At 40.1% G+C, this 14,373-nt stretch overlaps 2 protein-coding genes across 4 annotated transcripts in view; both read left to right on the top strand.

Annotated features, from left to right (window-relative positions):
* cntn1a (contactin 1a) overlaps positions 1–2,704 on the top strand; it is a 62,062-nt gene extending 59,358 nt beyond the window's left edge. For 2 of the 3 annotated variants that reach the window (XM_085169126.1, XM_085169127.1), the window contains one exon: positions 522–1,301. In XM_085169126.1, the coding sequence (XP_085025252.1) occupies positions 522–598 (77 nt within the window). In that variant the 3' untranslated portion in view covers positions 599–1,301. Of the gene's footprint in view, positions 1–521 lie in introns of all 3 variants that reach the window. The other variant, XM_085169125.1, reaches the window with a different exon arrangement.
* A 111-nt stretch (positions 2,705–2,815) lies between these two features.
* LOC146515241 (PDZ domain-containing RING finger protein 4) overlaps positions 2,816–14,373 on the top strand; it is a 118,942-nt gene continuing 107,384 nt past the window's right edge. The window contains exons 1-2 of the mRNA XM_085169128.1: positions 2,816–4,874; positions 5,026–5,109. Coding sequence (XP_085025254.1) covers positions 4,473–4,874; positions 5,026–5,109 — 486 coding nt within the window. The 5' untranslated portion in view covers positions 2,816–4,472. The remainder of the gene's footprint in view (positions 4,875–5,025; positions 5,110–14,373) is intronic.

Below are 14,373 nucleotides of genomic sequence, written 5' to 3'. Positions count from 1 at the left end.
TGGCAGCGTGATTTCACAGACCGGGAAATTTCAGCCGTGAGGGATTTCAAGTGCAGGGCACTGACAAATAGGAGGGCATTTAAGGCATTATCCACACAGATGGGGTATATCACACTTCACACTCCAAACATGGTCTTGAGTTTGATGGTTGAGGATTGGTGGGGAGTACAGTATTTCAGTATTTCCGGATGTTGATAACAACAATAATAATAACGTTCCTGTTCCATCTTCTATGTTTGCAAGTTACCAAAGTGTTGCAGTGGCTTACGAAAGCAAATGCTAAGACAAAGACAAAATATATAAAAATATAATTAAAAGCATACTGGTAGGTGTCATTAAGATTACTTACAGTTTATGGACAATGAACAATTTGATCACCTAGCAGGTTGAAACTGATTTTACAAACACAACAGTGACACTCAGTGTCTCGGCATGGTTAGGGGTGATGTGCAGTCTCATTGTTGTTGTTGCAGGTTCCAGCTATTGATGAAGGTATACCTACATTTCTCCTTCTCTGTCAGGTGGGGGTGTCTCGGCCGCCCAGTCTCTCAGCGTACTCTCCCTGCTCTTTGTGGCTCTCCTCTGCCTGAACCTCTGAATGTAGCGCCATCTTTTGTCTTCACTTCCTGTGAAGGAGACTCCTGCAAGGACTTTGAGCCTCTTTCCACAATCTTTCAGTTCCGCTCTGTAATCTGGGATGCCATGTTCTGGCTCTTTCCTCTGGAATACGTTTGTGGAAACGGACACAGAAATGGAAAAATTGGAAAAAGGACAAAGACATTCCTTATTTATCCACAAAAATGGCCTCTTTGGAGGAGAGTCGAAGGAGTTCTGTCAACTTTAAAAATATGCCTTATATAAATGACTGCACTTATCCTTCACAGCAACTTGTTTTAAAACGTTCTGGAAGTGCAAACGCTGCACTTTTGATAGGCTGGCTGTTTGGTCGTTTTAAATCACAACGCTGTTCTTTCTTATTATAAAGATGCTGTATGTTTGGTCTGTGACGTTCTGGAAAATTCTTCCTACAGTGCATTCCATAATATAAGGTAAACAAGTAACTGTGAAGGGTAAGTGTATGAGTTTATAAAAAAATATCTTCACGTGTTTCATGGCTTGCTGTTCGGTGGAATTTTTTTTTTCTTAAATTAAGCACACCCTCTGTTAACGAGATACAGTCAAATCAAATCTCAACTGCCTGCATCCTTTCAGACACATGTAGAGAAATGAGCAGATGATGCCATGCTGAAAAGTAATCAGTAATTGATATTGTTTTACTGTCTAGTATAACAAGGTTTTTTTTAAAGAGAAGTGGATTGGTTTAACCATGCAATTGCTGCTTACCTCCAAACCGTAACATAAGCTTTACTAATACCTGTGCGCATGTTGACGAAGAGACGATTGAAATGGCTCAGAGTGTTCTGATTTTGGCACATTTATATCCAAATACAGAATCCATTGGAACCAACCCACAGCAGCAGGAAGTGCCAACAACGTCTAAAGGAAGTTTAAAATGTAAAACTGCGGCAAACAGTGTGTGACTGTGATGAAGGCTTTGCAGAAACATTTAGATTGATGTTCAACCGAGACTGAAAGACATCGCCCGTGATCTAAACGAAATCTACTTTGTTTTGACTGTATCATTAGGACCTCAGTGGTACCACCTGGTGCTTTGTAAACGAATGTTGGCATTTTATTTAATGTGATCAGTTTCCTTTAATATCTCTCATTTATGGCTTTGAGTGCGAGTCACTATTAACAGTGAGAGTGAATGGTAGCGATGCTCATGCCCTCCTATAACTGTGCAATGTCTGAATTACCTGTGGCTACTTTATATTTTCTAACAGGATCATTTGCATTAGCACCTGTTTTCATTCTCTAAAAATCAGAAGGTAAGCAAAGCCATCCGAGTCAGCTGTAAGAGCTCATCCAAAGCTCACGATGTTATTCTGAATACATTTTTGTCTTTTTATTAACATATGATCAGAGATATATAAACATTGTCATTTTTTGGTTTTTTAATATTATATTTGTATGTCTCCGCCCAGCTCTGGTTGGACAGCTTCAGAGTTTATTTCTCTCAACTGGAGGAGCAAACGGTACATTTTGAGTTCCTCTGATTTCTCTCTTGTGTGACTGACGTTGGTCATGCTTCTTACATTGTGACGATATCAATGTCCACCACAAAGTGCTTTTTCCTGACTTTTCTTCATGCCACAAAACATAAAAAAAAGAGTTGCCAAATGCATGAATGCCTTGAACTTTGACATTTTTGGAAGAAGCAGCAGCTCAAAATTATAACATGCATGAGATTGGAGAGCAAGTGGTACATTACTTTGCAACACTTCCACATCATAGCGACTTCTCGGCCTCTCGGCTTCATGTGAAACACATTCCATACCTGAGTGGCATCCCTTTACGTCAGAGAAGGAGTAGATCCTAGACTAATATGTTCGTTAGCTGCTAAGCGAGAGAGAAAATCTTAAACTGACTAAAGGAATCTCACTCATTTGAGTTCAGAAGTGGTCCCGCAGTCTGGTACATGCAATGGCTGCGATTTGATAGTATCATTGGTGGCTGTGGCAGCATGTTTGGCTGCCTCCTGGAATTCAGTGCTTCGTTGGACATGAATGGCATATATGAGGGATGAAACTGAAACCTCTCATTGGCTGGACAAGGAACAATAAAAGTGTAGTTAACTATACATTCATATACTGTTCTGCTCTTTTCTTTGTCATTCTTGCAGCAGCTGCTCAGTGAATGCTCATCAACATGCCCCAAAAATGACTTGTACTGCTTTTCAGTTGATTATTTGAAATGATTTACTATTACAGGTCCATAACATGGCATCAAGAAAAGTGTAGTTTTTCAAGTAAAAGTACCACGGATAAATACAAACTCTTTATTTATAGGACCAGGCATTTCACAAGGAGTATAGCAGACTTTCAGCTCTAAAATGCTCTATAAAGTAAGAGAATCAAAAGCATCATCTATCATGTATAGGCATGTTCTTGTCAGTTTCTGTGTTTGTCCCCCTTTTATCTAGAGAAAAAAAAAGTTTTTCTTTACCAGAGCTGGTACCAAATATCTCAGAGATAGTGTTTCATTCTGGCCGCCATTACAGATAAGGCCAGTTCCACTTTTTCAAGGAGAAACAGCTGTTGGAGTTGTGTGTCCTATCAGGTATTGAGCAGATGAAAAGTAAATTGTTATCACTTCTTTTCTTGGATTAGGTCGAATTCTTTTTGGGCTTTTGGTCATCTTGCTGTTTCACCCAGGGTCCTTAACAGGTTTTTTTTTACCCCTGTGAAATCAGCTCAGAGAGAGAGAACAAAAACAGAGATAACTTTTTTTTCTGTCACGATTTAATGGCTTATCAGTCCAAGCATATGGCCTCTGTGACAGGTGGCTGTGTAACACTTTTCACAAAACACACATACAGCAATTGTTAAAGTCTGGTGCTGTGCTCTAGAGGAGTCCTACTGCTCTTCTAGATCACAGCAGGAATCATTTAAATGTAACAGCACTTTTTAAAAACAGATTTACACAACAAAGTGCTACTATTTCATTTGCATCGAGTGATGGTGGGGAAAAAAAATAAAACATCCATTTCTGGAGAAAGGTGTGCAGTCCCTGGACAGATTGTACTTTTGCCTTTGTAAATCTACGCCAGTTCTTTCACAGCTCAGAAAACACAAAACACACTTTAAAGCGGTGCAACAGCTGACTAGAAACAGAATGCATTGCAGGGAGATCTGAAATGTGATGCTGTGTGAGATGGCTGCTGCATGCCATGCTGCATGGACTAATGTAGTTGTCTATAAACTGCATTGCCAGTGCATCGCACCCCTGAGACTATTTTCACTATTGTAGAACTACTGTAGTGTACTAATAAGCAAAGAGAATTAATAGTGGAGGAGGAGCAAACTGATAACTTCAATCATCATTTGGACTGCCTAATTGAAAAGCTCGAGGGAGAGTTAATTGTTTCAGACTATGCGGGATATTGAGCGACCTCTGCTGGAAAAGGTTAGTAACACATGAAATCACATTACAATTAAGAGAAGTTGCACAAAACTGAGAGAAAATGCGCAAAATAAAATACCAACATGATGATGAGGCTCACTTATATATGACAGGATAACGAATTGACAAATCAAATAATCAAATAAGATTAAATAACTATTGCACATCATACATAACTGGTATTAAATTCATTATATCGACTGTGAAGAGAAAAAGTTACAGAGATATCGACCCTGTCCAGAAACAGCAGGAAGTCATGAGGCTGAAGTTTGTTTTTCACGTTTGTCATGTGTTGAAAAAAGTGACGCAGCCCATCAGCTCAGTGAGAGCAACCCAGATCGCTCAAACTTTTCAGTGCGCGCACGCCTTCATGTGTCCAGACTTGTAAATTGGAATAACTTCATCCGAGCTCGTTGTTCCGCGTACAAAAGTTGCCCAGGCAAACTATGTGCGCTGATTGCCCGAGTGCTGGTGTGGAGAAGGACCCAGAGAGCCAAGTTTTAACCCCAGGCGGGATGGAGTCGCAAACAAAGCCACATCGCGGTGAAGGTGTTTGTCAGAGAGGATGCGGTCTCCTGCTGTCCGGTCTGGACGTAAGTAAGGGGGAGCACTGCTGTGTGGAGGCGCTCCGCACTGTCGCCGATGCTTTGGAGGAGAGAAGCGTAACTTTGGAACACAAAGCCCGGATAGCGAGGCTCAGGTGGAACAGGAGGGAGCAGTGCCTTTTAGCCCAGGTGTCAACTCTGCAGAACCAGGCTCAACTCGACGCACTCAAGTATCAAAGGAGGCTTAACCAGTACTTGGTGCACATCCGCAGTATTGCAGAACAGTTAGCTGGTTACTGCAAGGTGAGAGGTGATTTCTCTAAGGCTGTTTTGTGTAAAAAAAAAAAAGAAAAAGAAAAAAGAAGTCATTTATCAGTTGAGAAACACACAACACTGTGGGACTTTTTTTTGGTTGTTAAATGTGTGTTTGCGTTGTTTTATTTGACTGAATCAGAGTGACTCCAGCCTAGCTGCTGACATGGAGAACAAGGTATCAGATAATGAGGAAATGGCACAGGGTCAAACCAAAGCACACCAGGTAAGAGAAGCACACTGCCCATAACAGCTTCTCAATCAATGTCATATTCAGGCTTTAAGCCCTTTTGCTGACATGGCCGGTAAATGTGGCTGATTCATTTAAAAAAAACAAAAAGCTTCACAGCATACAGTGCTTATCCAACGTGCCCAGAGGCAACAGTGCACGTGCTTTTTGAATTATTAAATGTTAAATACCTGGTAGTATCCACTAAGACACTTCTGGTGTTGTTGAGAAAGGATGTGTTTCCTCCTGCTGTCTTTCACCTGCTGCTTCTGCTCAGCTTTAACCCCACAGCAAGTTCATTCTGTGAGTAAATGTTGACTGTGGGATAGCAGTCTGTCTGAAGAATGCTTAAACAGTAGCAGGTATTCTCTCATCACACTTCCTGCGTATTTGTCATGTTTGTGTAGTGGTGTAGTGTGTACTTTAATTTCGTGTAAGTTTATTTACAAAGGCATTGACTTGATCACTTTCATGCACATTTCAGCCAATCATCGCATCCTCTGTATCTTTTAACCTACAGAGAGTAAAAAAAATGTAGGCGAGTGTCGAAACTTATCAAAAGAATCACCGAATGACATTTATATTGAGTTGCAAGTGCATTTATTAATGCATTTACAAGCCATTAATATATTAATGTTTATCTCCTAAATAAACTGACTTCCATTTTCCAAGCCGCAAGGTCCAATCTTCAAGTATCTCTTCAGATCTCAAATAAAAAATTAGTCGATCAGTCTGCAGCGGAAAAGACTGGAATTTCAATGTTTTGACATTTCCCTTAAAATGAGGTTTGGTTAATTTTCTGGAAGAACGACTGATGACTTTTTAGAAAAACTAAAAAGCCCACTCACACTTCTGTCGTCAGCAGTTTGGATTAAATGTTAAATGCCTGTTTTTGTAATGTGTTTTCTCCAGCCTGGGTGACATTTTTGTGTAATTGCTCACAACCGTGTCAGTATATAATGGATGAGCTAAACTGCGTGGACACGTTTTATAACTGCTTCTGCGACTTTGCTGCTACAGAGGTTTATTAAGCTCTTGTTTTTGGTAAGCTCACAAGGTAACCTGAAAGTTTGTGTTATGGCCAGGGACTGTGTTGTGTTTGGGCTGCTGGTGGAGGTGGATGGGTTTAATCTTGGTAATGGTCACGTAAAGTATCTCTCTAATTGCCTGCAGCATGCTCAGAGTGCAACAGACTCACTTTTGATTAATGTGGAAAACTCTCCTCTGCCAGCCCTGGGCAGCAACACAGCATCTATTTTAAGCTCTCTCTTTCTTGTTTTTGTTTAAATACTCCTTTCTAATATGTCTTTTAATAGGTTTTTTAACAGTTTGTTTGCTTCTTTTTCTTTCCAAATGGATTTTCCAATACTTTGGAGTGCTGGGTTGCTGTTCATAAAACATGGTTTTCAATGTTAGAGGAAATCCACTTTGCTGGAAAAGCGATGGGTCTTCTGTCTGTGTGGACAATGCAGCTGGGCGACTAGTAAACATCCCAGCAGAAGTTATGGCTCGTCAAAGACCTCTTTGTGTGGTTGGAAAGGAGGCCTAATGACACTTTATTGAGCCCCTTTAGTTATGCCTGTCACGTTTTCCATCCTAGAATTGCACACATGTAGTGCTAAAATGGAAAATGTGTTGCAAGTTACTGAAGCAGTGGTTCTCTCATTTCAGACAAAGGAGGTAAAACAAAACCCTTCTCATTATGAGTCTGGGTAAAAGAAATATGTTTGAAATACATCTTTTATCCTTGATGGGTATAGCGTGGCCTGCAAAACTAAGACTAATCAAGATGCGTCTTTTTTCCATTTATTTTAAATTTATAACACTAACTTACATTTTGTTTAATATTTTACTGCTTTACTGACAGGATAAATAAACAGGTATGGGCTCCACAAGTCTGGATGACCCATGTTATCTAAGCATGATCTGACAATGCTCCAAAAAGCTTATTGAGATATAAAGAATGCTTTTCTTATTTTGGCGATAGTATAATATTGCCAAAAGTGCTCACCAGTCTAAATCATTGAATCCAGATGGTCCAATCACTTCCATAGCCATAGGTGTATAACGTATTCCATAGTCAACTGTTACTGGTATTACAGTATATTTATTTGTATTATGTCAAAGTGGAACGAATAAAGTGATAGTGGATGCTAAGGTGCATCTTGCACAGAGGTCACCAACTTTCTGCAGAGTAAATTGGTGCATAACTCAGAACTTCATGTGGCCTTCAGATTAGCCCAAGAAGAGAGCATAGAGAGCATAAAGAATGGGTTTCCCTGGCCAAGCAGCTCCATCACAGCCTTACATCACCGAGTACAATGCAAAGCGCTGGATGTGGTGTAGAGCATGCCGCCACTGGACTCTATAGCAGTGGAGACATGTTCTCTGTAGTGATGAATCACAGTTGTCTAACTGACCAAGTCTGGTTTGGTGGTTGCCAGGGTAACGCTACTCGTCTGACTGCACTGGGTTAAGTGTAAAGTTTGGTGGAGGGAGGATTATGGTGTGGAGTTTATTTGCAGGAGTTGAGCTAGGCAATTTAGTGAAAGGAACTCTTAATGCTTTAGCACCGAGACATTTTGGACATTTCATGCTCCCAACTTTGTGGTGACAGTTTGGGGATGGCCCCTTCCTGTTCCAACATGACTACACACCAGTGCTCAAAGAAAGGTGCATAAAGACATGGATGAGCAATATTGGTGTGGAAGAACTTGACAGGCCTGCACAGAGTCCTAACCTCAACACGATAAAAAAAACCTTTGGGATGAATTAGAGTGAAGACTGCGAGCCAGGCCTTCTTGTCCAACATCAGTGACATCTTTTTAAACCCTATGAAATAAGGATGGGATGTCACTTTCTTGTTAAGTTTGTTATTTCTCAATTGTTTCACTTAAATTAAAAGTTAGTATTTTCAGTAGTAAGTTGATTCAGATTTTCAGATGGCGTTGTAATTGGAAACTTTCTCTGTTCTTATCTAAACCCCAAGTAAATGTAACTGGTGATAACTAATGCAAGATCAAATCCTGGTTTCACTTCATTATGATGTGGAAAGCCAAAGCCTAGATTGCAGCTTTTATGAAAATAATCTTTCAGTAATGAGGGAGACTTTTGTAATGTAAAATACTGAGAGATTGCAGCTTTTATGAAAATAATCTTTCAGTAATGAGGGAGACTTTTGTAATGTAAAATACTCAGATGCCAGTTTTTCTTGGTCAGTGATCCTGATCATTCCTGCAGACAAGAGCTTGCCGATTTGTTCAGTATTGTATTTGAAAGAATCAAAGGAAGAAAGAGGAGAGAAAAAACATTTGTGAGGTGGCACTGGTTGGCGGTTAAGATTGTGACTTTATGCAAGTCACACTGCATTTTTCCATGCAACTCTGAGATGAACTGATCTATTCCAACTGATTGTGTGCTCACTGAATCCAGTCGGTGACCTCGAGTCAGGTTGACAGTTTTGCTATGTTGAAAAGGGATAATGGAAGTAAGGCACGACACTGAAACGGCAGCAGGATTAGTCAGCATTACAAAAACACAGCAACATTCATTTCCCCATGAAGTTTGTCTCATGGTTGTGTAAAGCCAGATAAACATACAAATGAAACCACAGCTGAGGTACAGTAAAACAGACCCACTATGCCGCCTGTCTCAAACCAGGACCCTCAGATCTATACTTTTGACCAATACTGTGCCCGTGACATTTCAGGGAAGGCTTTTTTTTTCTTTTTCTTGAAGTCCTTTTAAACTGGTTAAGAGTGGGAGTGCAGTGGCCTCAAGAGATCCGGCAAATTCTCCTTTTTGTTTATACTAAGAGAAAAGGACAAAAAGAGCAAAAGAATGGAGAGTACACAACTTAAGTATCAGTGTCATCAAAATCCCGTCTTGCGTGACAGCAGGGAGACAAAAGCAGTTCAGTCTGTTTGCTTGCATAACAAAAGATGATAAGATTGCTTCACAATAAGAGAAAAATCTACTTTCATGTCAGTTTAATTTTGATTTTTTTGTGTCTATTTTGCATTCCCAAATAAGTTGCTAAATGAGTCAATGTCTTTTTTTCTTGGAAGTAAAACGGCTGGCTGGGTTGAACGAAAAACTACCTGAGAAATATAGAAAAAACACATTTTTGCATGTCGCAATGGCAGACGTTTGATGGTGACATTGGTTGGGCCAACAGTTTTACCCATGTTTTTACTGCATGTCTAGACAGTTTTATAATCTCCTTGTGCTCCAATTCCCAAAAGACTTTGCCTAAACAGGAAAAACTGGCGGAAAATGCCTTTATTCAGTGAAAATAGCTTACTTATTGGTTTATAACTTCTTCACTTAAAGGTGGCAGATTTAGAAAACTTGGGCTTGGCTGATACAGATATTGAGTCAATCAACCTTTTCAAGTACTGCATAGAAGTAGTGGAAATGTAGGACGCCATGTTTTGTATGCTTTAGCCCTCTTGAGTTTTTTTTCTCTCCCCGTACCTGTTCTGCTCTGTTTGGTATGCCATTTACCCAGAATTTATACCACTTAAAGTGTTTGTTCTTCTGCTGTGAGAAAAAGGGACCGCCCTGTTCACCATTTCCTATTTCCTGTCCAATTTGACAGACACACACAAACTTTGTGCTAAACAAAATATCGTTTTGGATTAATTTCAAATTTTCTGCTTGTAGATATTTGACATAGATAAGCGCTTAGTTCCTAAACGAAACTTTTAGTCGATGTCTTGCTTAATGTCGTAGTCTGACTTCTCTGCGTATTTATATGAAATTCTGTTAATTGAAGGAATTTGCTGTGTTTTCTTAGGTGTTGGTTTGGTAAATGAGATGTTTTTCCAAAGCTGTGAGGCAGATATTGAGATTAGAATATTCCAAATTCCAAGGGTGTGTATGTGGACCCAACCAAAAACTGTGAATGTAAAACATTTTGTGTGTGCTTGTGTGCATAGTTTATTTTAGCTGTCTGGGTCTGTTGCTTTAAGCAGGAGGTGTGAAAAAGAAAACCTTCTGCTAAAGACCACCGCGCTGCTAAGAAGGGGCACTATGGGTAGCTTGTGCCTACCTGCTGAAAGGGGCCCTTTTTAAATGTCGGTGAGATGTTGGAGAGCCTGGTCTGTGGGTACAGCTGTTTTATTTTTACACCTTAATGTCCTTTTTGATTATGAAGCCTTGATGAAAGTCATGATGGTCAGTTTTCTGTTGGCATTTTATTTATACGTGACCTCAGCTGTCAGATTGTGGTAGGCAAATCAGCAAAACAACAGTGTGTATGAAGAAGGATGCTTTTTAACGTCTTAGTAAAATATCTGAGAAAGGCTATTTATTTTAGTAAAATATTTAAATATTAGCGGCTGTTTAGAAAATTAAAAGAACAATTTAAAGCCCCCAAAGTAATCAGGAAGGAAAAACATGTTTTTTTTTATTTAAATTTTTTTTGAGGGACTGAGGTTTTTGCCTATCAGGTGTGCAGATTTCATATGGCAGCTCTTTCCTGTACTGTAGCTTTGCTCTCAGGTGTACCACAGGAAGCACACAGTGACTGGAGTGATTGATCATTTCATTCATCCAGAAGGGAGAGCACTTGGCTTTGCTCACACTTTAATGACTGTAAACCGTAGGCTGTATAAGTTCAGGATTCAGCAGCCAACATCTGGAAAAGAGCCTTGTGTCAAAGAGACTGTAAACTAGGAAGCTGAAAAGAAACTGATGCAATTTCCAGGTCGCTTCCCACTGGGGTGTTTGAAAAATGACTTTCATGCACCAGTGCTTACTTACAGTCATTACATGTGCAAACAAACAAGTGCTGTACAAATACACATCCTGGTTTTGACACACTCAGATGTACATATCTGTGCCTCCTACTTCACTTGCAGTTGATGCCACAAAACTCTTTGTACACAACAGCTCTCGTGCAACCAAGCAGTCGAGAAAATTGCTAGACGTGAAGCTGATTCAACCACTGAGCATCTGTGGTCAAATCCTAATTCAGTCGCCCCCTCTGTTCCCATCTTTAACATCACTGGGGGGTTTGGTTAGTCAGTTACCTGATGCCTTTTGAACTCACACAGAACCACTGATTTCCTGGAGACTTGATAAACATGTGGCTTAACCACATGTAACTACAGCTGTTATAGGGAGATTACACTGAAAGCTTTGAGTCAGCATCGGGCTTTTGTGTGCACAAACAGCTGTGTGTGTGTACATACACATACTCGCGGCAGTGGTCACTCTTGCATCATGGTTCTCTGCAAAGGTTGTAAGGAGAGTGTAATGAGGTAATGTTGTGGTTAGACCTGGGGGCAAAATTGGAGCCTACCACTGCTGAATTCATTACAGATGAACCCACTGTTTGAAAGGCCTCTGTGGATTGTCCTCGACATTATGGCTTCTATAAGACAAGATCACAGCATCACCTCTGGCCTTTCACTGGACATGCATCATATTCTCAAAGCCTCCTGCAGACTTTGTGCTGCACATTGATGCGCAAACTGAATTAAGACTGCCTCTGCTTTTGTCGGCAGGAGGATTAGGGCTTAATTACATCTGGGCAGAGGCTTTGTAGTCAGAGAACCAACAGTACAAGGGAAGACCAGTGCAGTACATTAGGAAGGTGTTGAGGAATGGGATATAAGCTTGTGTAATATGCCAGGTGCGTTCGGGGTATTAGCAAACACTGGCATGGCACTGTGCGCCTGCCAAGATGAGGGATCAAAACAAAACTACCCTTTGGAGTCCCGGCTTTCATTCCATTTTGAAGGCCAACACTCGCCTGTGTCGGATGCAAAAACAGTGAAAAGTTTTGTTTTAAAGCTGCACACACATCAGCATATTAGATTTTTTTTCTTCTGATAAGCACACACATATGCATAAGCTCAACAACGCAGATGACACACAAACTAACACACATGGGCACAGACAGACAGATCTCAAAGAAATTGTGATTGTTTATCATCATCAGTCTTTTGTAATAGGAAAAAGAGTACAGCATCAAGTCAGTGAAACGTCTGCTGCTTTGGTGTAAATGAAATTAACTACAGGTGCACTAGAACGGCAACAATGAGACTACCCCCAAAACAAGAAGGGTTATATAGTTACATTCATCTTTTCTGGATGTTTTTTCACAAGTTTTGCAATTGGCTAGGGTCAGTGTCACTACTGCCAATGCCTGGATCCTGCAGAGGCTGCAGAGGTACTTCAACTCCTCCAGGATGACAAATCAATATATGCCGTTGCGAAGGTCTGCTGTGTCTCCCAGCACAGTCTCAAGAGCATGGAGGAAATTCCAGGAGACAGGCAGTTACTCTAAGAGGGTCTTAACCCATCACCAGGATTTGTATCTGCTCCTTTTTGCATGGAGGAACAAGATGAACGCTGCCAGAGCAGTCCTGTTACATCATTCAGCATGACTGGTTTGGTGGTGGGTCGGCGATGGTCTGTGGAGGCATATCATTGGAAGGACACACAGGCCTCTACAGCCTAGCCAGTGGCACCATATCTGCCATTAGGCATGTAGATGAAATCCTTGGACTGTCTGGATTGTCAGACCCTATGCTGGTGCAGTGAGTCCTGGGTTCCTTCTGGTGTACAACAATATCAGCCTGATATGATTAGAGTGTGCAGGCAGTTCCTGGAGGACAGAGGAACTGATACCATTGATCTGTGTCCAGTAGAACAGCTGTAGGACGTTATATCTCAGTCCATCAGTTGCTGCAATGGAAATTTGGCAAACTGGACTAGCCAGCCACATCATTTTTTTCACTTTTACCCTTACATCAGGTAGGCTAATATAATGGATGCCCTTCCTGAAAATGATGTTACTATATAAAAAGCAGATAACATCACTATCATTGTGAGTCTCATTATTCCTGGCATTATAACAAACAAGAACATCAAAAGCTCTTAAAATATAAAAAAAGGGGTTCAAGGAAAATGAAAATAAACATGATCTTTCCTGCTGTACTGCTATAAAACAGACTCATTATTTAAGTCATTAAAACTAAAAGCACCTGCTGTCTGGTGGAGCGTTCTATCATTGTAGCTCTACCTTTAAAAAAACGTTTTTTTAACCAAAATAATTGGACGGCTAGCTGAGTCCCAATCTCATGTTCAGCAAGACAGCAAAACAGAACCACTCCTTTAAATGCTCCTATTGTCTGTTTGTGACCATAAAGACGTTTTACTTAAATAGCTTTTATTTGACCTCTGAACAGCTAAAATAACAATCACAGCTCATTATTGTGTACCTCACAAAAAAAACAATGCTACTCTTCCAGAAATCTTACCCCGTAAAAAGATGGATTGGTTCGATCTTTTCCAGCTTAAGAACTTGGTTTATCACATTTTTACAGAAAATAAGACTTTAAACAGTTACAATAGAGAAGGTTTGCAGAGAACACCAGTCTAAAGTCTTTTCTGATTACAGTGAGTGAGTAGCTTCTTTCAGTAATAGCCAGAAATTGGTGTTTGCTCGCTGTAGCGCGACCTCTTAGGAACTAGTTAGTGACTTAGCGTGTTACTTTTTGCAGCCAGATAGAGCAGTCTAATTCTATTCCAATCATTGCCTTCATGTTGCTGCTGAAACAGAGGGAGGTTTTTAATTAGCTAAATGGACTTGGAGAGAAATTGACTATAAATATTCATTATGATTGCTGTTGTCCCGCAGATAAAGCGGGAGTTTTAATCCTGATAGTTTCACCATCTAGAAAGCAGAGTGATTCTTTCAAGCAGATCTTTTTCAGTGTTCTTTTTTTCACAAACAGATAATTGAAATCAGAAGTGTTATGTAGTCATTTCATAGCCAATGACCACATCATCTGTGCAGTTATAGTTATTATAGATCATCATGTGAGCTCATTGAGTTCCACTTGTGGAAGATTTCATTTTAGATCCTAATTTAAGACTTTTGTACAGTTGATCAAGTGGGGCCGCATTCCAGAAGATGACTTCTTATGTTCATATTTGTATTGTTTGGCAAAATGTTAGCATTTACAGTGGGGCAAAAAAGTATTTAGTCAGCCACCGATTGTGCAAGTTCCCCCACTTAAAATGATGACAGAGGTCAGTAATTTGCACCAGAGGTACACTTCAACTGTGAGAGACAGAATGTGAAAAAAAAAAATCCATGAATTCACATGGTAGGATTTGTAAAGAATTTATTCGTAAATCAGGGTGGAAAATAAGTATTTGGTCAATAACAAAAATACAACTCAATACTTTGTAACATAACCTTTGTTGGCAATAACAGAGGTCAAACGTTTACTATAGGTCTTT

This window comes from Neolamprologus multifasciatus, chromosome 7 (assembly GCF_963576455.1).
Source record: "Neolamprologus multifasciatus chromosome 7, fNeoMul1.2, whole genome shotgun sequence".
Taxonomy (NCBI): domain Eukaryota; kingdom Metazoa; phylum Chordata; class Actinopteri; order Cichliformes; family Cichlidae; genus Neolamprologus; species Neolamprologus multifasciatus.
This window is presented reverse-complemented; position numbering and strand designations above follow the sequence as displayed.